The 27333-nt window shown below is 34.6% G+C and overlaps 1 protein-coding gene across 2 annotated transcripts in view; it reads left to right on the top strand.

The window, feature by feature from the left end:
• Positions 1–27333, top strand: part of LOC128217629 (uncharacterized) — an 84754-nt gene that overhangs the window by 50491 nt on the left and 6930 nt on the right. For both annotated transcript variants that reach the window (XM_052924896.1, XM_052924895.1), the window contains 4 exons: positions 254–418; positions 4301–4727; positions 17827–19898; positions 23765–26931. In XM_052924896.1, coding sequence (XP_052780856.1) covers positions 254–418; positions 4301–4727; positions 17827–19898; positions 23765–26929 — 5829 coding nt within the window. In that variant the 3' untranslated portion in view covers positions 26930–26931. The remainder of the gene's footprint in view (positions 1–253; positions 419–4300; positions 4728–17826; positions 19899–23764; positions 26932–27333) is intronic.

The raw sequence follows: 27333 nt of genomic DNA, 5'->3' as shown, positions 1-27333 counted from the left end.
CGCTTTTTCGAAAAAGCAATCTCTAGTTTATAATATGTAGCCTGTTAATGCATCATACGAATATATGAATATATGAAAATATGAATATGTTTTACTCAAATACAATTTGTACCGATACACACTGGATAATAATATTGTTTCACCTCGAGTGCAAATAAAACGAAAATCTTATTTTAATGTAAGGATTAATGCTGGGATGAGAGGCTTTTTTTTTAAAAAGTGTTAAATTATTAATTTAAACTTAAACGTTTAGGCTCGGGAGAACGTAAACAAAATCCGGCATATGCCAGACGTTTGTTCAAGTGCCCTGACAGACCAAGCCACCACTGAGTTTATAGACAGCATGATTGCGGTGCTAAACGACCCGTATATCCAGGGAAAACCAGAGATGATAAAAGCAAGGAAACGGCTTGATGAGGTAAAATGAAAATACAAAATGATGTTCTAGAAATAAAAGGTTGAGATACGGATTATATAGTTATTATTGGACAAATATGATAAAACCTGGCCAAATGGTCCCATGTATACGTGAATATCAGGTGGGTGGGGGGGACAAAATAGCGACATTAGATATTATTTGATAAACATATGGGGATAATAGTGAAAGAGATATGTTAAGTATTCAAATGAAGCGAATAGGGACACAAAGAAATAAAGTTGACAGAAGGAGAAAAATGCGAGACAGTGAATTAAGACAGACAGACGGACACGCAGACGGTTTTTGAGTGACTGAAGACATACGGTAGACTGATAGATGAATAAGCGAATGAGAAACATATTAAGATATACAGACGGATGGCAAAGCTCTTGAGATCCAGAATAAATCGTACAGACGGACCATAACAAAGTGACAGATAAAGTAAAAATGACACAGACGATAAAAATAGAAATATCAAATAGCGACGAAGGAAACATTAACAGACAGGTGAAATAGCTATATTTATTATCAGTGAAATAATAACAGTGAAATATCACTGCAAAATAAGGAGTGAAAAAATATACTTCGAGAACTATTTATAAAATAAATAGTTACTTCCTCTTGATCAAAACAACACACGTCATATTTTGAACCAGATAATGTTGCCAATTCATTTTTGAAAATTGAAAAAGTTTGCATAAGGTTAAAAAAAGAAAAAGTTGTGTATAATCAACTTATTACAATCCTATTTTAAACTATTTTATATTTGAAGATCAATGTTAGAACATTTGCTTTCAAACAAAACAATTTACAGAGGAAATAACATATATAGGGTATAATATCTTTGTTCAAATATCTTTTTGAACTGTTTGTCCTTGTAAAATGTAATTCAAACTTCCCGGAATTTTCACTGAACAATTGACAGATTAACTGATTATTTGTGTATTCCACCCACGCTTCGGAATTTGTCAACCAAGCGTGGTCGTCGCTCTTTGCCTGGAAAACGGCCTGTCTTCAAGCAAATCAGACTGGTATCTGGCATTGAATGATGACTAAATACTAGTGATGAAACGATAATCGAGTACAATCGATAAATCGTCCCTGACAATGCTTTGTCGGCGACAATCGATAGTGGTTGTCCAAAATCGATGTCGCTAATGTTACTTCCGGTAACTACGTATTTTTTGTTCTGGTAAAAGTCGAGTAAATGTCAATTTTTGTTTCCGGTAAAACCTCGTTGAAGTCATTTTAACATGGGAGGTCACTCTCTTACACAAATGCGGTGAATGTAAACACTTTTGCTTAAAAACTTCCAAACTCTCCCAAAATTAAAAATTGTTTTTAATTGTTTATGTATTTCATAAAACCTTCTTCAATGACCTGTTTCTATGGTGTAGTGGGTCCAGTCTTACCTGCAAATACCGATGATCCCGGCTCGATGCATTCTGTTTTTAAAACCTTTTTTGGTATCATTTGTAATTAACTATTTTACTTTTTTGTGAAAGTTTTATGAAATTAAGATATTCTAAGGAAATGTTCAATATAACAGTTTATTGAATGTTAAGTTGGTTCACAAATATTTAATATGTTTTTACATGGACAGGGGTTTCAATAAGCGGACGTAGACGTAATATACGTCCCGAAAATCGCCAAAAACGTCCCAGAATTTGACCCCGGGCATTTTGAAAATTCTTTATAATATGCCTTGTACGCCTCTTTTAATGAGACCGGACGTTTTCGTATGCTGTGCACCATTGACTGCTTAAAATATGCCGTACTGCCCTTTCATATTCCCATATGCTTTGTACGTGTCATAATTTATGACAGCTTATTGTGTGTAATGAGCAGACGACCTGTGTATTCATAAACGGCCATCTTCTAATCCGATAATTAGGAAGAGCCAATTAGTGAAACATCGCCAGGAGGCGGAGCTATTGAGTGTCAGCCAATCAGAATATACAATGAGAACTGGTTCATTCATGATGCACATTTCTTTGTAACCCCCAAAAACTATTTTGAAGCTTTATGTCGCGTTTACCTATCACGTCCACGATCATGTCAAAATTCGCCGAAACCGCCATTTTGTCGGAACGATTTTCGGAGTTATTTTATCAATGTTCTATGCTGTGTAAATGTTTCTTTAAGCAAGGGCAGTGATTTTTATTGTCCTTTTATTCTAAAACATCAACATATTAAGCATAACTTTACAAAAGACAATTAAATAACAGCCAGACTGAATGTAACATTCGTACCCAATCCCGATCGTACCAACTAAAATTCGTCCCCTACATATTTTTGTGTGTATTTATCCCAGTATAATTGTTTCAAATGTTTAACTCTCTGTTTTTTTTTATTGTACATGAATTTTAGGAGAAAAATGAGACATTGCACTAAAGAAGACTCTAGACAAGTACAGTCATATTACCACAGACAAAGGGACAAATTTTAATTTAAAACACACCCTTCTAAATTTTGTGAAAAAGCAAGAACATTTTGTACAAGTCTGAAAATCATGGAAAATGATTAAAATTGAGTATGAAAACAAAACATCCCCCCGCCACCCCCGTGACGGGTGCACCCCTCCCACTCCCATCCCCATGCGCCCCTACGCTAGACTCTTGTTATGGTTGAATATAAAAAATAAACATAAATATAAACATTTTGAATTGTGCATCAAACGCGCTACTTTACCTACAAATTTTATGAAAATTCCTAAAAATTCCTGAAAATCAGACATGGTATTTAAAAAAAATCCTGATTTTGGGTCTTATTGAAACCGCTGATGGATAACATGCTAATATAACTTACTTGATGCGGTGTGCATCATTTTGCAATTAATGTGCAATTATTAAGCATGTGTTGTGTTGTTATGTTCTTTCGTTAAGTTATTAATGACATAAAAGGTTATGGAAATTTAGTTACTGTTGCAAATCACACTTACTGATTCCAGGTTTAACCATTTAAATGATTATGATGATACTATGTATAAAGAATATATTGCTTACTGATATTATGAACTTTCGATTATTGTCCGATAGTAAATCGAAATGCTTGGTCCGATTCGATTCGATTATCGAAAGCAAATGGAGTCCGATTTTCAAACACTACTAAATACCCATGTATCATAAAACAAGCTCTAAAGCTAACAAAAATGTTTTTATCCAATGATTTATTGCAATTGTTTTGCTAACACGTTCGACCTTTTTCAAATGTGCATTCAATAAATGGTGGCGTAGTAGTTTTGCCGTGTATTCATAAACAGTTTAATTAAAACTTATTTTTTGGAACAAAGATGCACTAATAAAAGTTGATTGATTACTGTTCATAAAATGTTTTCACTAAGAAACAAGTGTTTATTACACTTTAAAGAAATAAAAGCATATGTAGTGTATAATAAAGAAAAACTATATTTTTTTCATGACGTCTATGAAATAATACACGATCTTACACGGAAAGCAATAAATTTCCTCACCCGAGTCTGCAAACTGAAGTATATACTCTTTCGATAAGACCTTTAAAATAACATAGACTTTCTTAAGAATTATAAACTTCATTAATTAATTCTTCAAAAAAAAACAGGGCACGGTGTTTGTTTAAGTAGGGTTCCAAAATAAATGGACTACCACATCACATTTATGAACATATTTCAAAAATTCAGTTTCCAGGTGCTGATACTTGACAGGGTAAAGGGAAATTATGAAATACTGTACGGACAGACAGTATGACGGACATAAGATTGTGATACATTGGTTGGCGGGAAAAAACAACTGGATTTATCTTGTTATATGTATTATCTGTATGCTTGTTTGATGTCATATGTCTGGTTATAAATGTTTATTATTTCTAGCACGAGTTATGCACTGCAAGTTTACTTAATTTCAGTTAAAGCTCCAAACTCAAGATCCCAACTTGGACTTGCTGAAATATATCATCGAGGATTCTGCAATCAGAAGCGTTCAAACAATTACGGAATTGGCTTCCGCTCAAGAAGGTGAATGGAGCGAACAAGCAAATAAGATAAAAGATGACATTGAGAAACTCGGCGGTATTGTAATTTCCAATTTAGGAAAAGAAGGAGAAAGCGCCATTAACGATATAAAGAACACTTTAGGAAATGCTCTTGCAAACGTGGATGATTGCATAGACAAAGCAAAGAAAATTATTATTGAGGCAGCTTCAGAAGAAAAACAGAAATTCAAGAAAACATGTGAGAGCGAAACAAAAAAAATAATCAAAACATTAGCAGATGAGCAAAATAAACTCAAGACTGAAGAGAAGGAACAAAGGGACTCCGCAAAAGCAAAGTCAGGTAAGACTTTTCAAAATAACATTATATAGAGATTGTATACAGAAAATGAAAGGCACTACACGACGTATTTTGTACACGCTCATCTTATCGATTTCCAGGATTTCGTAAACTTTTACAGTGCAGCAAAGTGCTTGTTATCTTTTCTATGAAAAGTTTTTCTTATGATTTGTGTGTGTTTTGTTCGCTAAACGTGTTTGATTAGTTGGTCCTGTTGATCCGCTTATTTCGTACCCCCCGGAATTTTTTAATCGCCTCATTTATTTCAAAAGTCAAGATATTGGGTATATTAGCACAAAACATCAGGTTTAAATTTATCAAGCAGAGCAAACTGCTTCGACACCGGATGTGAAATATCTTTAACCCATATATTAACGCACCGCATTCTCGACTTTTCAATAGGCCAGAATCTATTGCTTTATAATGAGTTCCGGGTTATTTTTGCATTTATTTCTTTAGTCAGCTCATGTATTAAAAGTAAATTCATTACTGGTAAAATAATTTGAGTGATAAGGTGAATATGTAAGTTATATAACATTTTCTACTTACATATTTGTAAATAATTATTTTTGTTGGTATTTTTCAAAGAATGCATCAAATGATTATTGTTCTGAACTATGTATGGGAAAGTAGTTTGTTAAATTTGTTAATAAAAGTAATTAATAAAATATTTTTATTTGTATGTGATTGGGTAATTTTGTAACTAAAATTAGCCAAGTGAAATGGGCATTTTGAATAATGTTGTACTGTATTAAGAAGAGTTATAACTATAATTTATTGAAACATGTACATACATTCATTCATACCAGTTTTAGTTGCAGATAAGGTTTTTTATCCTTAGTTTCCTACCAAACATTCAAATTAATATTCAAGACGCATTTTGCCAGAAACCCACAGGCTTAAATCCTAATGAAATTCTTATAATTTGATTTATCACTTTGCATGCATGTATAGTCCTGAATAGTTAATTCCATTTGCTCAATTTCTAATAATGATGAAACAAAAGGATTCCCAACCCCAAACATTGAAGAACTTATTGATTGTACATGAACTATTTGTAGCCAAGCAACTCTGACACTACATCTGCAGAACATCTCTTTTAAAAAAAAACATAACCCTAAAACTGTTACAAAATGTTAAATATTAAAAGAATGTGTTGTAAAGATTAATATTGAAAATACAAATACTGTTTTCAGTTAGACCAATACACAAAACTTATCGAAACAATGCTTTCTGAGAACTTTTAAAATGATATGTTAGTATTTAAAATGATAAATGAATTCGACAAACATCATGTTAACTGTTTAATAGTTAAAATTAACTAAATTTTATTCAGCCTCGCTAAATTCTGTTATATACAGCTAAAAGAGATCTATTTGAGACAGTTTACAGTTAATTATGCATGTTCACATGTAATCTTTACAAATTTAGATCATCCAAACCTTTTTGTCTTGCCTTTCAATAAAAAGGTTTATTCTTTTACATCTCGTAAGAAACAAAATAGTATGAGTAAGTTAATGCTAATGCCGTTTAAAGGCCTAATATGTTTTAGTTATGTTAACTTATCTAAGTGTATGTTTATTCTAGGGATGCAAACGAATGGCAAATTTGATATTCGAATATCCGGTAATTCTTTCGATCGAATATTCAAATATCAAAATAAACCTTTTAGAATTGTAGTAAACTATCATTCACTAAAGTATTAATAGCCGTGGCTCTGTTACCCTTTTTTGTCGTATCCGGTACACGCGACGGACACTTATTGTTCCACAAATTAGCCTCTGAATTTCCCAATTTCCGAATATATCCCAAGCAAAAGCAAATTGAAATATATCAATTCCTCTGCGTTCACATTTGTAAAAAATGCAAAATAAGATCATTGAATTTCGTATTTTCCCGGTTAAATGACGATTTGCGCCAACGTGGGACTTGCAGGCGTGTTCTGGGATTGATGTTTACGAAATATATTTATAGAAAACGACACCATGGCCAAACGTCGATTTTGACTTATGTATTGTACAACATTACAAGAAATATATCCTTAAACGTTAAACCATACGGTTACTTTTCAATGCAAGAGCGTTATATAGAAACATGGAAAGCAGTTTAAAGCACATAACTAGCACAATTGTTCTTCATATCATCAAGGCGATTTGAGCAATATCGCCAAGCTTGATTAGCAGTGAAGACAACGCATTAGTATTAAGTCCGATCTCTTAAACTCCTAATTGGCATGGTCATTTAAATTATGGGAATGTGTTAAATATCACAGCCATGAAATGCAATGTTTTACGGGGACTGATTATAGTTCCCGACGATTTATCCGATATGACGCGTGTATAGTGTCATCAAGTTCACACCTCTGGCATTAGGGGCCAATCGTTGTAAAAACAAGCCAGATGAAGAACACAGTTATAGACAATGGGAATGTGTTAAATATCACAGCCATGAAATGCAATGTTTTACGGGGACTGTTTACAGTTCCCGACGATTTATCCGATATGACACGTGTATAGTGTCATCAAGTTCACACCTCTGGCATTAGGGGCCAATCGTTGTAAAAACAAGACAGATGAAGAACATAGTTATAGGCAAAAAGTTTATTAATTTATAAATTCAACAAAATCATCAAATATTCGAATACCGATTTTGACATTCGAATACCAAACGTTCAATCGAATATTTGAATATTTATTTGCATCCCTAGTTTATTCCAATGACCTTTCTTATCCTTTGTTTTACATCTTTCAACCCCAAGTATGAAAAATAAATTGGATTTATCGCAATAACAAATATGCAACACAACTAAAAGTATATTCTAGAATTAGCAGGAAAAACCTCATAAGTAAATTTCCATATCACGTGACTTTCTTAAAGGCCCAGTTTGTTTTAGAAGTTAAAACTTATTCATCTGAACCGTATGTATATTCTAAATTTAGCGCCTATAACGCAAATACAAATGAGTGGTCGAGTCAGTGATATTGTTGGACATTTCCATACATTTCTGTTTAATAAAGCTTTGTGTGGACATCGGAGATACATCTGAGACCCTATCATAGTTTTATATTCATCTATGACCCCATTGCTTAAACCAGTTATAGAGCATTGATTCGAATTCACAGTAGCACGAAGCGAAAAAAGTGCAATACTTACGTAAACGTTTTCTGTCTACGAAAATAGTTCAATATGCCTATGATTTATATAGTCTAATCTTGTTTTTACTTCAACAGTTTCACGTTATCAAGCAGTATTTTTAATTTCGGCCCAAAGCACAATCCCTTCAAGTATAATTTTTCACAAATATTGCAATTAAAATTCACAATCCTAAATTTAAAAAATTGAACACAAACAAATAAAAAAGGCTTAGATTGTGGTGATCCATATAGTATACACAGGCCTTCCAGCGTTCCTATTTTTTCCTACTTTTTTAACAGCTTCCTACTTTTTCCTACTTTTTCTAAAAATCTCCTACTATTCCTACTTTTTTGAAAATAAAGTCCGCAAAAATATTAAAGTTTGATCTTTGTGCTAGTTTTATTTGCAGAAAATGAACAAAAGATGTCAAACTGGCTGGTTTCTGTTGTTGAAAGGTGTGGCAACATGTTCCACTTTGACGTGCATCATCTTTTCACCCACACAGTTCAGCAACAAAAACCGACCAAGCATCGTTCACTAAAATATTCAATGTGGCATATAGAATGGTATGATTTTGCATAAAAAACATCTCCTCTAGGTAAGTTAATAGCTATTAATAATTACATATTTAACTAAAAATATTCCTACTTTTCCTACTTTTTTGTAAAAAATATTCCTACTATTTCCTTCTTTTCTGTCTGAAAATCTCCTACTTTTTCCTACTTCTTTGTAAGTGCCTGCTGGAAGGCCTGTATACAATGTAAACATATGTTTATTTGAGATTTGTGTACCTTTTTGTTAGAAATGGCCACAAACAACCGACAAAATCATTATACAATTGAAATTTACATTTTAAAAGAATTGGTAAATAAAAAAAAAACATATTTATTGATGAGTTGAACATGTTAGTAACATAATTGTAAACACTTTAACATATAACTCAAATTTTACCATTTTTGGGAAAAATCAATAAAGTTTAATCATACTCAACTATTGTACCTTTTCCAGTAGGTTAAAAGGATTTTCATTTTCTTAAACTTCAAACAATATAATGTTTATTGTTCTGAATAATGTCTTAGAATGTCGTTTATTTCAATTATGAAAATAATTATAATTATAATAATAATAATAATATAAAAAAATAATAAAATAATAACAAAAATAAGCAAAATAACATAAATATTAATAATAATGATAATAATAATAAAGCAATAATAATAAAATATAATATAAATAACAATACTATAAATAATTATATTAATAGTTATAATTATTATAATAATAATAATAATAATAATAATAATAATAATAATAATAATAATAATGATAAAATAATAAAATGATAAACTAATAATAATAATAATAATAATAATAATAATAATAATAATAATTATAATAATAGTACCATGAACACTATAGGGAACAGGCAAATAGTCGAAAATCAAAAAGAGATCTCATCAACACTAGCAATCTAATAAGTAAAAGCTTTCCGTCCACGGCTGTCTAACCAGCACTTGCGTTCAAAACAGGCAAAACAAGCGATCCGACCAATCGCAGTAAACTTACAAATGTGATTAAACCTAAACCGACTATTTATGATTTTTCAACCAACACCTTTGGTCCACGCAACAATAACAGTCGAAAACCTACAATAGATGTTCATCACTTGCGGTCAAACAAGGTAACACAACGCTACACGCAAAAACATAGTTTTAAATAAAGTTTCCAACTTTTAGACAAAAGCGACCCAAATGAATTACAAGCCTGGCTGTATACTACTAGTCCGGTGGCATTTATATTGAAACGTAGCACAAACATTAATTAGAAAACTACAGAGGTAACAGCTTGACATACTTAGTAGTTTCAAGTAGCATGTATATTACCGTAATTCATCTAAGAGTTTGGACACTCTAAATATTCGGACACCCATAATTATTTTCCAAAATAATTTATTTTGCGTACCTAATTTTCGGACACCCAAAGGACATCAATCATAACTTTCACAGTTACCAATTTTTACATACGAAGATTATTGAATTGTATCTTTACAATGCCTGGCTAGATTACCTAACCGTATGTATACACCACTGTGACAGGTTAATTAGTTACTACCCATCCTAAACGATTTATTGCCTGCAGAAAAAGGAAGTGTGATATATTTATTGGAGGATTAAAGAAACAACAAGGGCAATCAAGGGATTAAGAAAACATAGACATGACATGTTTGTAAAACGATCTGCCAATAAACTTTCAAACTTGTACCACACTTAAAGACTGTATGAAGCAATAATCGTACAGTTATACATTTTTACTGCATAAGTGCATAGCAATGTCCATGCGGTCCACGAGATCCTCGTGGGTATAACTGTAAGTTATGTGACGTCACACAGTGTGACTCTTTGATCTGAAGCCGATATAATGTGTTTATTTAGTTCAATGCATGTATTAAATGGTGTTTTTATTAACTTGATGAAGGATTTACACTTATAGGCGTAATAAATAAGTTTATGACTTTTGATTGCTACGGATAAATTAATAAGTGGTAAAATGCAAACATGAAGAAAAAAGGCAGGTTAAACAAACATGTATTCGGACAGCGAAAAAAATAATAAATTTAAGGTGTCCGAACTCTTAGGTCAATAACGGTACATAAGAATATAGACCATGGCATAAACAAATGCTTGAAAATGTTTATTGCTTCAAGTTTCTGTGGAAAATTAACAAAACTAGAAATATTTACGAATACAACTGTAAGTAGAGTCACACGTTATCCAAGATGTTTGTACGTATGTAAAAAAATATACGAATTTGTATAGATATTGAATGCTTATATATAAGCTAGATATACCGATATATACTGTACATACTGATTCCTCATTAAATTGTGACAGGTTAATTATTGATTCAAGTATTTGATACTCGGAAAGAGAATGTGTACTATTTTTCGAAACAATTGCCATTGTTTAAGACTATCTGAGAGCTAGTTTGTTATATTCCAGTAAAAGTAGTAACTGAATTCATTTCTGAACCATCAATCAAACTCACTTGAATCACCTGTTTAGGTAGTATGTCAAGTGATTTTTATCTCAAGTCAGAGAACACACATTTTAACTGTGTGATGTAAACTCACTTAATGCCACACTTATTCAATTGTTATAATTTAAAGTATATAGTGATACTAATTTCGAAATTATCATGATAAATTCGCCATCTTGACAATTTTCTTTTCCCAATCTTCTTAAACTAATTTGAATATAAGTCCATTAACATTAAATTGAATCCATGTTATAATCGTCTATAAAAACTGTCATTACCAGCTTTAAAAGCAGATATCCAAATTCACACAAGCCCAAAGTAAAAAGTGTGGTAATTGTTTATTTTTTTCTGTTTCTACCTACATTGAAATTTATAATAAAGAAAATCAGATTAAATCAGATTAAGGCTTGAAAACATTGATGTCAAAAGATTGAAAAATAAACAATACAATTTACTTAATTAAATTGTCATCACTATTGGATTGGGCGAACTGCTTCTTTTATAAATGCACTCTTATTTCCAAAAAAGATTAACCACAATTAATGTAATTGTTTTAATATACTGAAAAGGATGAATAAATGTCAAAAATAAGGGTTCTTATGAAGAATACAGAGTTGATTTTGAAAGATAGGTGCAAAAACACGGTATTTATACCTTATGAGGCGATAGTAGCTCAAAATAAATCTTTTAGCACACACCAATCATTTAAAAAAAAAATTCGTTTTCAGCTATGAAATACACGGTTACAATCTTGTTATCAGCAGTTAATATTTTCCATGAATGCATTATTTTTTAAGTAGTTAAAGGTTTATTACTCAAAATTTGTGTTTGTAATACATGTGTGTGTAATGATTATGAATAAGAGTGTCATTTTAAATTTAAACAATCTTAGAAAAACAGTGAAAATCTCGAAAACGATAAACTTTTTTTACACGTGGTTTTTATGGAAATGTTTTAACAATAAATATAGATCATTCTAATTTATAAAAGCTTTTATCATGCAGTCAATAAAAGATATCATAGTACTGTATATATAGTATATATACTTAAACATAGTATGCATGCACTGTGCTGTTTGTGGAGTTTTGTGCTGTTCTTCTATGTTTCTTGTCTGTGATTTTGTGTTCTATGTGTCAAAGGGCTGTTCGCCCGTCGGTTTCCCTTGAGGGATGGGGGGCACTCTCGCTAGTAGGGGGGAGCTGCATCGACGCGCAGTCTTTCGCTAAGACTTGAGCGCGAGCCCGCTAACGCTGTCACAGGGGGTACTCCGAATGATTGGGGAAATTAGCTCGGTAGAGGCCCTGTGCCTCCTCGCTTTCCGTCCCTGCTGACAGACACCGTTGGTCAGCCTTAGAGTAATTCTGTTTGGCTGATGTAGTTTTCAACACAGTGACTTGTTCAAGTTTTCCATTCATTTATTTTGTGTATAAACTTCCTCTCAACTCAGAGATAACAAATAACAAGTAACATTAATCCAATTGTAAATTTAGTGTAAAAGTTTGTTTCATGTACAGTTATATGAAATCTTAATATGTGGCTGGACTATTTAGAAGTCTCTTGTTATGCCACTGTGGCTACAGTTATGCCACTAAGAAGAATTCAGGTGAAAGTCAAAAATCCAGTCAATTCCTTTCTTTTTCTCCCTTTTTTTAAAGTTCTCTATAAGTACCTATTTACCAAAAATGTCCTGACCCAATGATAAAATGGTAGGAGGGGACATATTAAATTTAACCAATTAAAAGACCTTTAACAAATAAGGAAAGGGCCCTATGGCCAATTAAAACTTATAATAAAATTATGCAAATAAGACAAGAGAGTAAGACTTGCTAATTACTCTAAAAACTTTGATGTCTATGTGCCAGATGGCTTACTGCACCTTACAAAGAAATGTGCTAAAAATACTGAATATACAGTAAGCAAAAACGAGATTAAACACTTGCAAAAAACAACAATAGTCCAGACTCAATCCATATTATCATCTGGCTTTTCACACTCCTAAAGAAACATTAAACAAAAATACTAAAACTGCAATTCCAGAAATAATATCAAGATGTCTTTTGAAAAATAAAAACAACAACAACTAACACAATAAAATATTAGCAAATTGAAGAATTATGCATTAAAAATATTCACAAATAATTTCACCTCAAATGTGCCTTACTACATATTCACCCCTGCTTGGAATATGTTTGTCCCAAACATAATAATTAAATAGCATATATTCATTGTAGACATAAATACACACTTGTCTTCTAATCTTATCAGTACTTACAATATTTACAAGTTGGGAACCCTGGACATTTTACATCATACAATTTCAGCATATATTTCATATGATATATATGTAAAAACAAAAAAATAAACAATGTCGCTCAGCTTCTGCTCTTGTAGTAATGCATCATCATACATCAGTTATGCTCTTTAATTATACCCCCAAAAACAAAGTTTGGGGGGGTATACTGGAATCGGGTTGTCCGTCTGTCCGTCTGTCTGTCTGTCTGTCTGTCTGTCTGTCTGTCTGTCTGTCTGTCCGTCTGTCCGTCTGTCCGTCCGTCTTTTTTTTGTCCGGGATTCATCTTTGTCGTTATTGAACGAATCTTTTTCAAACTTTCAAATATTAATGACCATGATGTAAACCTGTGCCTCCGTGGATTTGGTCAGAATCGCATGATCCTGAGTGGAGTTGTGGCCCCTTAATGAGTTAAATTGGGCAAAATTAGCTTTGTCCGGGATTCATCTTTGTCGTTATTGAACGAATCTTTTTCAAACTTTCAAATATTAATGACCATGATGTAAACCTGTGCCTCCGTGGATTTGGTCAGAATCGCATGATCCTGAGTGGAGTTGTGGCCCCTTAATGAGTTAAATTGGGCAAAATTAGCTTTGTCCGGGATTCATCTTTGTCGTTATTGAACGAATCTTTTTCAAACTTTCAAATATTATTGACCATGATGTAAACCTGTGCCTCCGTGGATTTGGTCAGAATCGCATGATCCTGAGTGGAGTTGTGGCCCCTTAATGAGTTAAATTGGGCAAAATTAGCTTTGTCCAGGATTCTTCTTTGAAGCTATTGAACAAATCTTTTTCAAACTTTCAAATTGACCATGATGTAAACCTGTGCCTCCGTGGATTTGGTCAGAATCGCATGATCCTGAGTGGAGTTGTGGCCCCTTAATGAGTTAAATTGGGCAAAATTAGCTTTGTCCGGGATTCATCTTTGTCGTTATTGAACGAATCTTTTTCAAACTTTCAAATATTATTGACCATGATGTAAACCTGTGCCTCCGTGGATTTGGTCAGAATCGCATGATCCTGAGTGGAGTTGTGGCCCCTTAATGAGTTAAATTGGGCAAAATTAGCTTTGTCCAGGATTCTTCTTTGAAGCTATTGAACAAATCTTTTTCAAACTTTCAAATATTAATAGCCATGATGTAAACCTTTGCCTACATGAATTTGGTGGGAAATAAATGTATTGCCTTGTGCGTTCTAGTGATACCATAACTAAGGCCAGGGCAAACAACCTAGACAGGGAAGGGGTGGGGGGTATTCGTTAGCCTTTGGCTTACAGTTCTAGTTACTTCATACCATTTCTTATCATGTATTGATCATATCATTTTTGATCATACTCATCACATCATTTCTGATCAATTACTCATCACATCACATCTGATCATAAAATCATATTATTCATTTATTAATCTATATATATTCCAGTTCATAATATTGACCTCTTGCCACACTGTATCATTCAGTTCATTATTTCTTGTCTTTTGAAAGTCCAACACTCCATTTTACTTCATGTACATTAAATATCTCTTTCGCAATTTTCTGTAGTACACTTTGTTCTATCATGTCAATGTAACTGTAAACATCATGTAGAGTCCCAGTGACTGACTGAATTACTGTGTCCATTCACATACTATAACAGGTATCATTCAACGGTTATCTTTAAATTTAAGTACCATATTCGCTTTGTTTCTACTACATGAATATGCAGTTTTCCCCCTAAACATCATTTGTGATTCCCTAACTTTTAAGTTGGATTCTGAGCAGAAGAGAATTAGATCAATAAACAACTTTGGTGGTTTATTACCTAAACTAAGAAATATAACATCAGCCGGAAACACAGAGCAATACTCTTTTGAGAGTTAAGATTGCTCTTTGAAAAGTGAAACGATTTGAAAAATGACAATTTATATACCAATGTCAGATACAATAGAAGCTCACCCAAAATTAAAGTTAAGACCTGTGACCAACAATGATCAAACTTAAGGGCTTGCCCCTACCATATCAAAGATTGGCCCACCATATGATGCGGAACAATAATAAGTAACACAAAAGAAAAAGTATGATAGAGCTTAACATTTTACCTTTAGGAAAATTAGATCTGCTTATAACAATAAATACCTTATATTATTGCACTATACGGGCTATACCTAAGCATGCAATTTAAAGATGATTTCAACTTAACGAAAGTGATGAACAGGTGAGTCATATAATGAAAATATACTACAAGTGTTCCTCTACTTCAAAGTCTGTGTTTAAGACATTGCAGAATTTTTCTAGTAGAACTAAAGGAACATTTTCTGTTTTTTGTCCATTCCAAGAATAGCTTTAGCAGTAGAGTCTCAAATATCCTAGACATTTGTTTCATAACCAGTCCTATAATATTTACATCAATAATTACTTCACCTAACACAGCATGTATTTTGCGCCACACTTCAGTTATAGCACCAATACTTGATTCAATTATGTTTGCCTTTGGAGCTACTTGTCTTAACAAATGATTCGATATACAAGAAATTCTTGCTCCACTATCAACCAGACAAGACACAGTATTTTTACCGAACTTCACATTGATAAAGTTTCTATCAAGACTAGTAGTAAACTTGATCTTAGGTTCATCTTTTACATTTGGTGAAAGAGTTGAGCAGACCTTTTGGCTACAACACCATGTTTTACGTTTCCTAGGGGCCATTTTGCCTATTTTGTGTTGTTTCAAAAATTTACAGCAAAGATAACTTAATTAATTAAACCTTTAAAAAATGACTATAGTTTAGAATAACAAAACCACCTTAGAGTTGTTACAAAATTTAGTAGGTTTTAAGTAATTTTGATTAGAACCTATGAGTATCGGAATCACACATAACTAGTAAGCAAGAAAGCAAGTAATACACAGTTTGTACTCACCATGAAATATAAATAGTTTGTTATGAGACAGTCACTGGTTCTTGCTGTAGTTGTTCCTGTTGTTCTCACTGGTCAGAGGTTCATTACGTTAATGGTTCTGGCATAGACTCGCTCTCTAGGCCTGGTCCTGTGGTTTATCAGGTCCTATTGTTTGGTCCGTCGAAAAGCTGGCATCTTATGGGTTCTTTTGGACATGAATTTAATCACCTCAGGTCTGCTTAAACAAGTCACTGTTTAACATTCAGTATGAATGGTACCCGTCTGTTCTCCACCATCTCCTGTCACAGGGCGTGTGGCCGGTCGGGTTCCCTCGAGCGGGGGGGGCACTCTTGCTAGTAGGGGAGAGCTGCATCGACGCGCAGTCTTTCGCTAAGACTTGGGCGCAAACCCGCTGACGCAGTCACAGGGGGTACTCCGAATGATTGGGGAAATTAGCTCGGTTACAGATCCCCTGTGCCTCCTCGCTTTCCGTCCCTGCTGACAGACACCGTTGGTGTAGTTTTCAACCCAGTGACTTGTTAAAGTTTTCCATTCATTTATTTAGTGTATACACTTCCTCTCAACTCAGAGATAACAAATAACAAGTAGCATTAATCCAATTGTAAATTTAGTGTTAAAGTTTGTTTCATGTACAGTTATATGAAATCTTCATATGTGGCTGGACCAGCCCATTATGTAGTACTTTATTCTTCCGAGAAAAGGTTATATTCATTATAGATATGTACATATTGAACTGTTACATGTAGCAATATTTGTCCCATGTAACACAAAACACAATAGAAACGTGAGATTGAGCAGTACTAAACCACATTAATTCAAAAAAATACGTATGTGTATGTCCTGTTTCTTTTTTGTTAATGAACGCAGCGTGCTGTTTTTATTTGTATACACCTAGTGTAACTTACATCTAAGGATCAATGTTTTTTATCCCAGAAAAAAATCGTGCTCTTTTTTGGTAATATTCTGGATTTTATTTGATTCGAAAGGAGAAAAAATACGTAATGAATTCTTTTTTTAACGTTATTTGGCTTGAAGTGTCTGATAATTTTTCTTTTAAGCCGATGTTTTGTACTCATAAAGCCTTAATCTTTGATAACTGAAACCCCGCTGGAATTTATCGATAACGTGCGAAAGCGAAACCAAATTTCATAGGTCATAATTACTTCCAATCACAATCGGAGAACAAAATCAACCTTATTCATAGATAAATAAAACCATCATCAAAAATATCAGGCGGGTAAGTCAGACTCTGCTGCATCGTAATTAAACGGTACTTGAGTTTCTGTATCTGCGATTCTGCGCTACTTTCCTGCTCTTTTATGAAACCTTTGGACCATCATATAAAAAAATATCATGCTATTTTATGACTCTCCGTCCGACAAGACATAATCTGGGGCATTTGCGTCAGTCCCTCTTTGAAGAATACTTGCATGCAATGTTGTTACTGATCTAGTTAATTTCGTAATGCAAATGAGAAACAGGTCATTGCACAGGCTACGTAGTGTTTAACATCACACTCAATGATGTTTTACCAAAAAAAGTCCGTTATTGTTCTTATGAGATATTCAATTCTCAACTTTTTGTTTGACAAAAGACGTGAAACCAAGGTAAAACATTGTTTTCACGTTTTATTATTTATAGCACAACAGCATATTATACCAAACAACATGGTTTATTGCTAATTTCTATTTGTTAAATTCACTTTGAAACACCTTGAACAAGTATGATAATAATATTCCAGATTTACAGAAACAGTTGATCAACCATTACCAAGCTACTTCCGTCAGAATAAACCTCCGATTGGACATCGATGCAGCTGTCGAAGACATTTATGAACAACCGAAGCTTATATTGAAAGATAAAGATGGTAATATAACAGATGACAAGATATCAGAAATAAATCAGATGTTTCTGAGCGACAATGGAACGATGGTAAAAACAATATTCGTGGAGGGCGAACCTGGCTCTGGTAAAACCTCACTATGTAAAAGGATTGTTCATGGTTGGTGCAAACTTAAACAAGACGGAAATGAGGAGAAAAAAGAAGAGTACCCACTTAGCCAGTTTGAGTTCTTATTTTACGTAAGGCTTCGAGACGTTGAAGATCAGTGCAAAATCAAAGAAATTATATTTCGGTGTCTGATTGAACAGATTCACTCAGTTGATGAAGAATCAAAAGAATTGTTATCAGATATTTTGAGATTCGAACATTGTCTTATATTGCTTGATGGTTTAGACGAGTTCGAACATTGTAGCAGATGTAAGCGTGTTGATCGAATTCCTCATATTGAATCAAGTTGGATCAACTGTACAACAGTCATAACAACACGACCGTACAAACTAGCTGAGTTGAAATTAACCCGTTCGCAGATTGGCAAACACGTGGAGCTGCAGGGTGTTCAGTCACCAGAGGAACTTGTTCTGAAAATAACAAAGGAGTTGGAGAAATATCAAGTAGAAAAACGTCCAGATAACTGTGTTCAAGAACTGAAAAACAAAGGTCTGTGGCGTTTCAGAGGTAATATTATGGTGCTAGTTCACATTGTGTGGCTCTGGTTTAGAAACAGACTAATGGAAGAAATGCCTCTGTTTGTCGTTTTGGGGGAAATAATACAAGAACGTTGGTATGAAATGTGCGAGAAGAAAAACATAGATGCCAACGAACTTCCCGACGAGTTTCTATCTTCGGTGAGTGAATTGGCTTTCAGCACGTTCTTTTCCTATAGTGAGGACGATTCCAATGTTTTCGGAATTAATTGGGGCCAGTTAAAGAAATTGAATAAGTACAAACAGGCGTTTCTTGAAACTGGCATCATATCTTGCAGCCAGAGAACAGGGAGTAGACTAGTCTCTTATCAATTCTTGTTCAAAACGCTTCAAGAATACTTGGCAGCATTGTATTTAGCGAAATACACATCAGATTTATCCAATGACCTACAACACATTCAGAAAGTGTACATAGATAGCAGGAGAGAAAGTGTGCTTAGCTTAGGTCAGATGTTTCTTTTCTTATGCGGCCTGAGTATAACTTCTGCTAACGAGTTTTCAAATACATTGAATGATCTATTTACTGCATCCTGTGAAAGAGATGGTTATTCTCCTCGTCACGTAGGAGCATTTCAAAATATGATACATCACGGCTACGTGGAGGCAGAGAAAAGCGGAGAAACCGGAATGACCTTATGTCTGCAGCATATCGTCCTCGATGAAGTTCCAGTTATAAAACATTCACTGTTGAAACAATGCTTGGATGAAAGAAAATCCACTATTGTATCATTAAGTATACGAAAGAAAAGCGATTTATGTTCTTACCTTCAATACAAGGACGATCCAACCGTATTAGATTTAGGGGCTTGCAAGAATCTAAAATTTGTTGCATTTGAAAATATTTCATATAACGATATCTTTAAACCGAATTGGAATGGATTATTAGAATGCAAAATAGAATTCAGTGAATACAAACCAGCAAATAAACTTGTATCTTCATTTCTGTCCTCAGATTTAACATGCTTAAAAACACTCAAATTGGACAAGATTGGTTGGGAATGCAAAGCTGAGGAAATTGTCTCAAAAATTAAAAATATAAAAGAACTAGACCTCCAATGGAACGAAGAGAGTCCATTAAATGATTCACAATTCGACCTAGGACATCTCGAACACCTACACCAACTCTCCTTATGGAACTTTGCTTTCTCTGACGTTATCAATCTACGGTCCCCCAATTTCAACAAGTTAACTGTCAAATTCAGATCCCCACAAAGAGCACCACATTTGATGGCGGCATTGCTAGCACCAAGCGACGGTACAAATTTGGTAAGTGTAACAGTAGCGTTTGAACTAATGTATAAACGCCAAAAGGCATGAAACTTAAACTCTTTAATACAAAATAAAATAATACTAAATCATTTATCACATAAAGATTTCCACATTAAGGGACAAACATTTATTATTCAATTATCACATCTTTCACATACGTATGTTTTGTACAAAGCTTTAAAAGCATTTCATGTAGAGGTTTGTCGAAGAAGTATTGGATTTATTTCCATACATATTTGCATAAGTAAGTTAACGAGCTCTTACCATAATTTGTTTTGTAGTAATCTGAGTTTATTTATCTGCTGGAGGTGAACCTTAATGCGTATTTTTAATGTTTTTGAATGAAATTACTCTCCTGAAATATAAGTTATATATTGGTTTGATTTCCAACTATTTTATTCGGAAGTAAGAACATACGACATTAAAGCATCTTATTTGAAATAAATAACAGACGATGGCGAACTATTGGAAAATTAAAAGCTTTGTGTCCTTAATCTGACATAGAAATATGAGTTCGACATCAAATTGATGTTGTCATAAATATCGGCCCGACAGAGTGAGTTCAAATGGGTTCTCGCATAGGTCACAACGGGTCTACACGTGTGAGATATTTTAGATTTGCTTGAATTCTATAATGCAATCATTGGTCTAAAATTCAGCGCTGCATCGGTCTACAAAATTCCTTCAAGTTGAAATTTTGGCCAATTAATGCATCACTAAAATACAAGCATATCTCAAATGTTTTACACGTGTAGAAGCATAAAATAGCATAGTATTTTTTCTGTCAAAAAAGTGATATAGAAATTAGCGTCACTTGCGTTATAACTAAGTGTAAGAATCTTTTACTGGACCCTGCAGTGCACTGGAAGCACAAAGATTCCACGTAACATAGACGTTTTGTGGTCATCTCTAGTTCTTGAAATGATTCTAACTGCCGTATATTGCACATGTTCTAGTTTTTTCATTGAATTCAATATAAAAGAGTGTTGCAATAATCCAAACCTGATGTGACAAGAGAGTTAACAAGATATTTGGTTGCATTCGTTGATCGGTATTGTCTGATGTGACCAATTTTCGGTACCTGTGGAAATGTATTTCTACATTCACTGTTCACATGTTTTTCCATCTTCATGTTCGAGTCGAGAGAAGCAACGAGTTTTCTAGCGCTTGACGATTGCTTGATTAAAGATCTGTACACTGACACGAAAATATTGTCAATAAATTGCGCATTGTTTTAGGCGAAAATATTATTAATAAAGTTCTGTCACTTTTAAGTTTAAGCATGATGATATTCATCCAATTTACCTTACTTTTAAGACAGCTCAAAAAACGATGAAAGGTCTTTTTTCGATAGAAATTAGTTCCGCAGTTTTGAAAGATAAGTACAACTGTGGATCGTCCACAGAGTAATGGTTGTTCAATCCGTGCTTCCTGCAGATAGCTCCACGAAGTATTGTTTACAATCTGTAGTTTTTAGCCCAAGGTCAGATCATAGGGGTAAGCTGTAATTCATGTGCTGTGGTTGTGTGAGCTCATCGTCTTTGCATACTGTCTGTTAGCGGTCGCTGAGATATGATGTCATTCGTGCGAGGGTTGTTAGCCTGCAATTCCAAAGTGGCGTTCTAGGCGATGAATTAGCGTCCCGTGGTCGATGGTATCAAATGCTGCAGGGATATCAAGTCTCACAAGAAATGTCACATTGTTCTTAACCAGCGATTAATGTCGTTATGGACTATTAGTAGAGCGGTTTCTGCAGAGTGTGACTTTCTATAAGCAAAATCAGAAGCCGATCGTTGGTGGCTTTTACCGTCCTCGTGACTCACATTACAATTATTGGCTTTGATTAACATTTAATCAATATTTTCGGAAATACTACAGAAAAGGTTTAGTTGTTGTACGACTAAACATCAACATAAATAAAGCTTAAATGAGATATGTGATGATCTCGCCAGTACAGGTTATTTCAACATCAACTTACAACTCAAAAAGCGATAATATTATTACCCTATCATGTCTTACAATGCTGATCGATTGAACCGACACTATGCTTACAACCGCCTCAGGGACTATTAATAACATGCTATCTACGATACTTCTTGGATAAAAAAGACTGATTATGCATAAATCTTCTTTTAATTCTGACTGGAAATTAGCAAATGTAACACTCATTTTTAAACATCTGATCCGTCAAATTCTACAAACTAAAGACCTATTTCTCTTCTGAGCTGCATTTGAAATAAATGGAACGATGTGACCACAACCATGTTTAAAGTTATTATATCTGGCATAGCTTTCTGACGTTGTTCCTATCTGGGTTTTTAAAAGGAGAATCACCAATCAATTAGTTTATATCTACAATGATATTTGTCCTGCGCTTCGCCAAGGAAAGGAAGTAAGAGCATATGTTAATCGTTTGATCAGGTCTTCTTCATAAACTGTCATTTTGTGGCAATTAGGGTAGCCTTCTGCGATGGTTCGCATCGTAATTGTCTTCTCGTAAACAATGTGTTGTCTTTGCAAATGACTCATCGGATTGGTGTTCTATTTTAGCCCATTTCCCCAAGGCTCGGTGCTGAGTCCTTTACCATTTTTGGTTTACATTTATGATACTGTAAATTATATTCAGTCTTGAAAACGTCTCTAACTTAGCCAAAACTAAATTATTTTATTTAATATCATCAGCCCTCTTTTCTTCAACAAATGCGTAATCACAACTGCATCCTGTATACGTTTGTAAATCCGGCATACTTGAAAACTTTTTTTAACCATCAACTTCAAATGAGGCACATGGTTAGTTTGCATGATCAATATTTAAATTTCAAGACACATTTTAAGAATATTGAAAACTTTAATTCCAAAATTGATTTCGATCGTCAAATACCATTTGGATATTAGAACTCTCGCGTAAGTTTGGCAAACTCTAAATAGAAAAGTTTTCATATGAGCCGAAATTGGGGGAAATTCAATACAAGGAAATAAGTATTTGAATTCGGAATTTTAATATATTTGTTTACACCTTTTCAATACAAGATTATTACACATAACAGCATCAGGTAAAATCTTGCAAATTAAATCAAATATCAAATAACTTTTAACAATATAAATTAGTAAAAATCGCTTTAATATATTCTATTTAATATGATAACTTTTAACAATATAAATTTGTAAAAATCACTTAAATTTTTTCTATTTAATATGTATTCAAACACCTTAGGAAGAATTTCAAGATCAAAAGAAAATCATTTAATCGCCCTTCCTGAGACATTCTGAACAATTGAGGTTTTGTACTTCTTGTGCCGAAGTTACAACCGTATTTCATAATGTTTACATTCAACTTCGTTTTATCTTATTTCTGGCATTATATGTTATTGAAATAATATTCAGTTTTTAATCTGTGTAATTTAAGGACTTAATACTTAAACTGCTACACGCTTTGATTCTTTATTTTTTTATTATATATATGCAAAATAAAACTTAATACATGCGGGAACAAACAAGAAAGAAAAACAGATTTATTAAAGGTAATCTAACAACATTACAAAGAAATAAGGCATGAACATCGTTATTATTGACAAAACAATACTAAGTGTATAAACATAGCAACACGTTTATGGCATTTAATGGCATTTAACGGTATATATATTACTACCGTCCTTACATTCATACTTATCATTTATGCATAAATGCCGTTTAAATAAGTGTTTTGTTATTCTCAAGAAAATGATTGTTTACTTTCTTACCTTAGATAGAAGACTGTCTTTTGCCTACATTGTTATTCATATTATAATTTTTCTTACGAAGAAACGCCATTTTCTCTGTTTGTTACTTGCATATTTAGATATTTGTTTAACATGGCATTTCAGGATAGGCCACTTTCTTTCTTAACTGATGTTCACTTGCGAAACATACTTATGTCAGCAGGTAAGTTTAGACGTCTCGTTTGGATGGTGATACAGTCTGGACATTATGTGGATTGTGTGGTAGACCTGTGTACAATAGAGCCTGAAGAGGACTTGAGACAACTAGAGGTGGAAAAAGAGCCCAATCGGCAGATGGTGGCTCCACAGCCCGCCTCAACTGACGGCACACCACAAATTACATTAAATATGATGTCCATGTCAGCAGGAGAATTCAGACATCTCGTTTGGATGGTGATACATGCGAAACATTCTGTGAATTTGGTGATAGACGAGTGTACAATAGAGCCTGAAATGGAAGTGATACATCTGGAGGTGGATAATGAGAACCAGTCCGCTCTTAAGATGATGGCTCTTCAGGCCGCCCAAACTGAATACAACACACACATAACATTATATAAAATTACCATCTCAGCAGTAGAATTTCGACATCTCGTTCGGATGGTGATACAGCCGGGACATTCTGTGAACTGTGAGTTAGACCACTGTACAATAAAGCTTGGAGAGGAAGTGAAACATCTGGAAGTGGAGAATGAGAACCAACCTGCTCTCCAGATGGTGGCCTTTCAGAACGCATCAACTGACTATACAACACACATTACTTTAAATCAAATAAGCATGGCAGCAGTAGAGTTCAGACATGTCGTTTGGATGGTGAAACATGCGGGACATTCTGTGGAATGTGTGTTAGACAATTGTACAATAGAGACTGAAGTGGACGTGAGACAACAAAGGGTGGAAAATGAGCCCGCTCGGCAGATGGTGGCTCCACAGCCCTCCTCAACTAACTATTTAACATACATTAAAATAAATGAGGGGACCATGTCAGCAGAAACGTTCAGAAATCTTATAATGGTGATACAGTCGGGATATTCTGTGAACTGTATGTTTAGCAAATGCACAATACGTCCTTGGGAGAATGTGAGGCGTCTTCAGTTGCAGATGGAGAACCCGCCCGCTTTCCAGATGGCGACTCCACAACCCGTTTCACCTGGCTATACAAAACGCATTATTGCGTTACATTCCGTAACCATGTCAGCAAGGGTGTTTAGACATCTCGTTAGTATGGTAATACACTGGAAACAGTCTGTGGACTTAAATTTAAGTTACTGTACAATAGAGCCTGAGGGGAATGTGAGTCAGCATCAGGCGGCGCTTGAAAAGCTTGAGAATCTTCTCGCTGTCAAGATGGGGGCTGCACAGCCCGTCTCAACTGACTATACAACACGCATTATATTTGAAAGCATATCTATATCACCAGGGGTATTTGGGCGACTCGTAACTTTGATGATGAATTCAGGACATTCTGTGAAATGTAATATAAACGATTGTATGATAACAAAGCACTCGGAGAATGAGATGCAGCTTCAGGGGCAGATGGAGAATCAACCCGAACTGCATATGGTAGATCAACAGCCTGACGTTACTGACTATGCAAAACACATTGCATTAAATGAAGTGCGTATGCAATCAGAAACGTTCCGTTATTTCTTAAGTTTAGTGATAAAATCGCATTATTTGATAGAATGTGAGTCAATTCTTGACCAATCCCTTCAGTTTAAACAGCTGATGGTTGACATTCGGAACCGACCTGCTGTTGAGATGGTGGCTCCACAGCCAGCCATAACTGATTATACAACACACATTACAATGAATAAGGGGACCATTGGAGCGGAATTGTTCAGATTGCTCGTTACTATGGTGATACAGACGCAATGTGATGTGGACTGTAAGTTAGACAGCTTTACAATAGAGAGTGGTTTAAACCCAAGAATGCTGCAAAAGCAGCCCGATCATCAGACGGTGGCTCAACAATCTTTATCACCCAACTTTACAAAACACATACAATTAACGCTCGTGACAATGTCAAATGGAGTGTTTCGACGCCTCGTTGGCTTGGTAAAACAGTCGGGATATTCTGTGAACTGTAGGTTTAACCGATGTATAATAGAGCGTGATGAAGAGGAAGAGGAAGTTATGAAGCTGTTGAAGAAGATGGAGAGCCAGCCCGCTCTCGAGATGGTCGCTCATCATCCCGCCTCAACTTACCTTACAACAGACATTTCACTAGATGGCATGTCTATATCATTAGGAGAACTCAGAAGGCTCGTTAATTTGTTGATTCAGTCGGGACAATCCGTGGACTTGAAATTAGAGAGCTGTTCAATTTATTCTGAGGCGAAGCAGCAGCTGGAGGAGATTGAGAACCAGCCTGTTTTCCAAAGTGTTGTACAACCCGCCTTATTTGACCATACAACACACATAACATTTAAGTTCGTGACCATGTCAGCAAGAGTGTTCAGCCCTCTCGTCAGTATGGTGATCCAGTCGCAACATTCTGTGGACTTTAAGTTAGAGTATTGTACAATAGGGCCTGAGTCGGACACGAAAGAGCTGGAAGTGCAGATTGAGAATCAGTCCGCTTTCAAGATGATGAATCCACTGCCCGCATCACCTGGCCATACTGCAAAAATTACATTAAAGCTCGTGACCATTTCGACAAAAGTTTTCACACGTCTTGTGAGGATGGTTATTAAGTCAGGACATTCTGTGAACTGTAAGCTAGACTTTTGTACCATTGGGCCTGATCAGGCCCTCGAACTGCTGCAGGTGGAGAGTGAGAACCAGACCGTTATCCAGATGCTAGCTCCACAGTCCGCCTCAACTGACTATACAACACACATTGCATTAGATAGCATGTCATTGTCAGCAGAAGCATTCGTACTTCTCTTTACTATGGTGATTCATTCGGGACATGTTGTGAACTGTGAACTACGGAGCTGTGTTATTCTTCCCGAGAAGGAAGTGAGTCCGCTGCAGGAGGAGATGGACACCCAACCCGCTCCACATCCCGCATCCACATTATTTACAACACACATAACAATACATGAGGGGACATTGTCAGCAAGAACTTTCACACGTCTCGTTACTATATTGAAACAGTCGCAACATTCTGTAGACTGTGAGTTACAGAAATGTACAATCGAGCCTCTGGAGGATGTGAAGCAGCTAGGGAAAAAGATGGCAAAGCAGTCCAATCCCAAAGTTACGGAGTTCTCTAAGCCTACGAATGATCACAGATGGTGCATTAAGTTCAACATACAGGTTTAAAGGTAATTTTTTGTTTCCAGCCACTGAAAATAAATCGATTTAACATGACCAAGTCATACTTTTACTTGCAATACGCTTGTCCTTATACTAGTTATATGTTCATGCACATGTATCCTATAAATCATAACGATAGTATTTTTAGTAACAAGTACCAACGTTAAAACAATTTATTTACGACATCTTTAATTTACCGATTGTTCGCGTATCTTAAAGTCCAATTATTAACAATACGACAAAAACCGCCACTGAAAATACACGTAAATACAATTTTTTATGTAAAAGTGCTTTGTCTATGTCCGACCTTTACATCTTAGATGTGTTTCTCGTTCTGGTTACAAGTTATAGTAACTATTGTATCATAACTTTTTATGCTAGTAATACTAACTTAAAGCAAGAATACACGG

Source organism: Mya arenaria, chromosome 14 (genome assembly GCF_026914265.1).
Source record: "Mya arenaria isolate MELC-2E11 chromosome 14, ASM2691426v1".
NCBI lineage: Eukaryota > Metazoa > Mollusca > Bivalvia > Myida > Myidae > Mya > Mya arenaria.
Note: the sequence above shows the minus strand (reverse complement) of the source record. Positions and strands in the feature narration are given on the sequence as shown.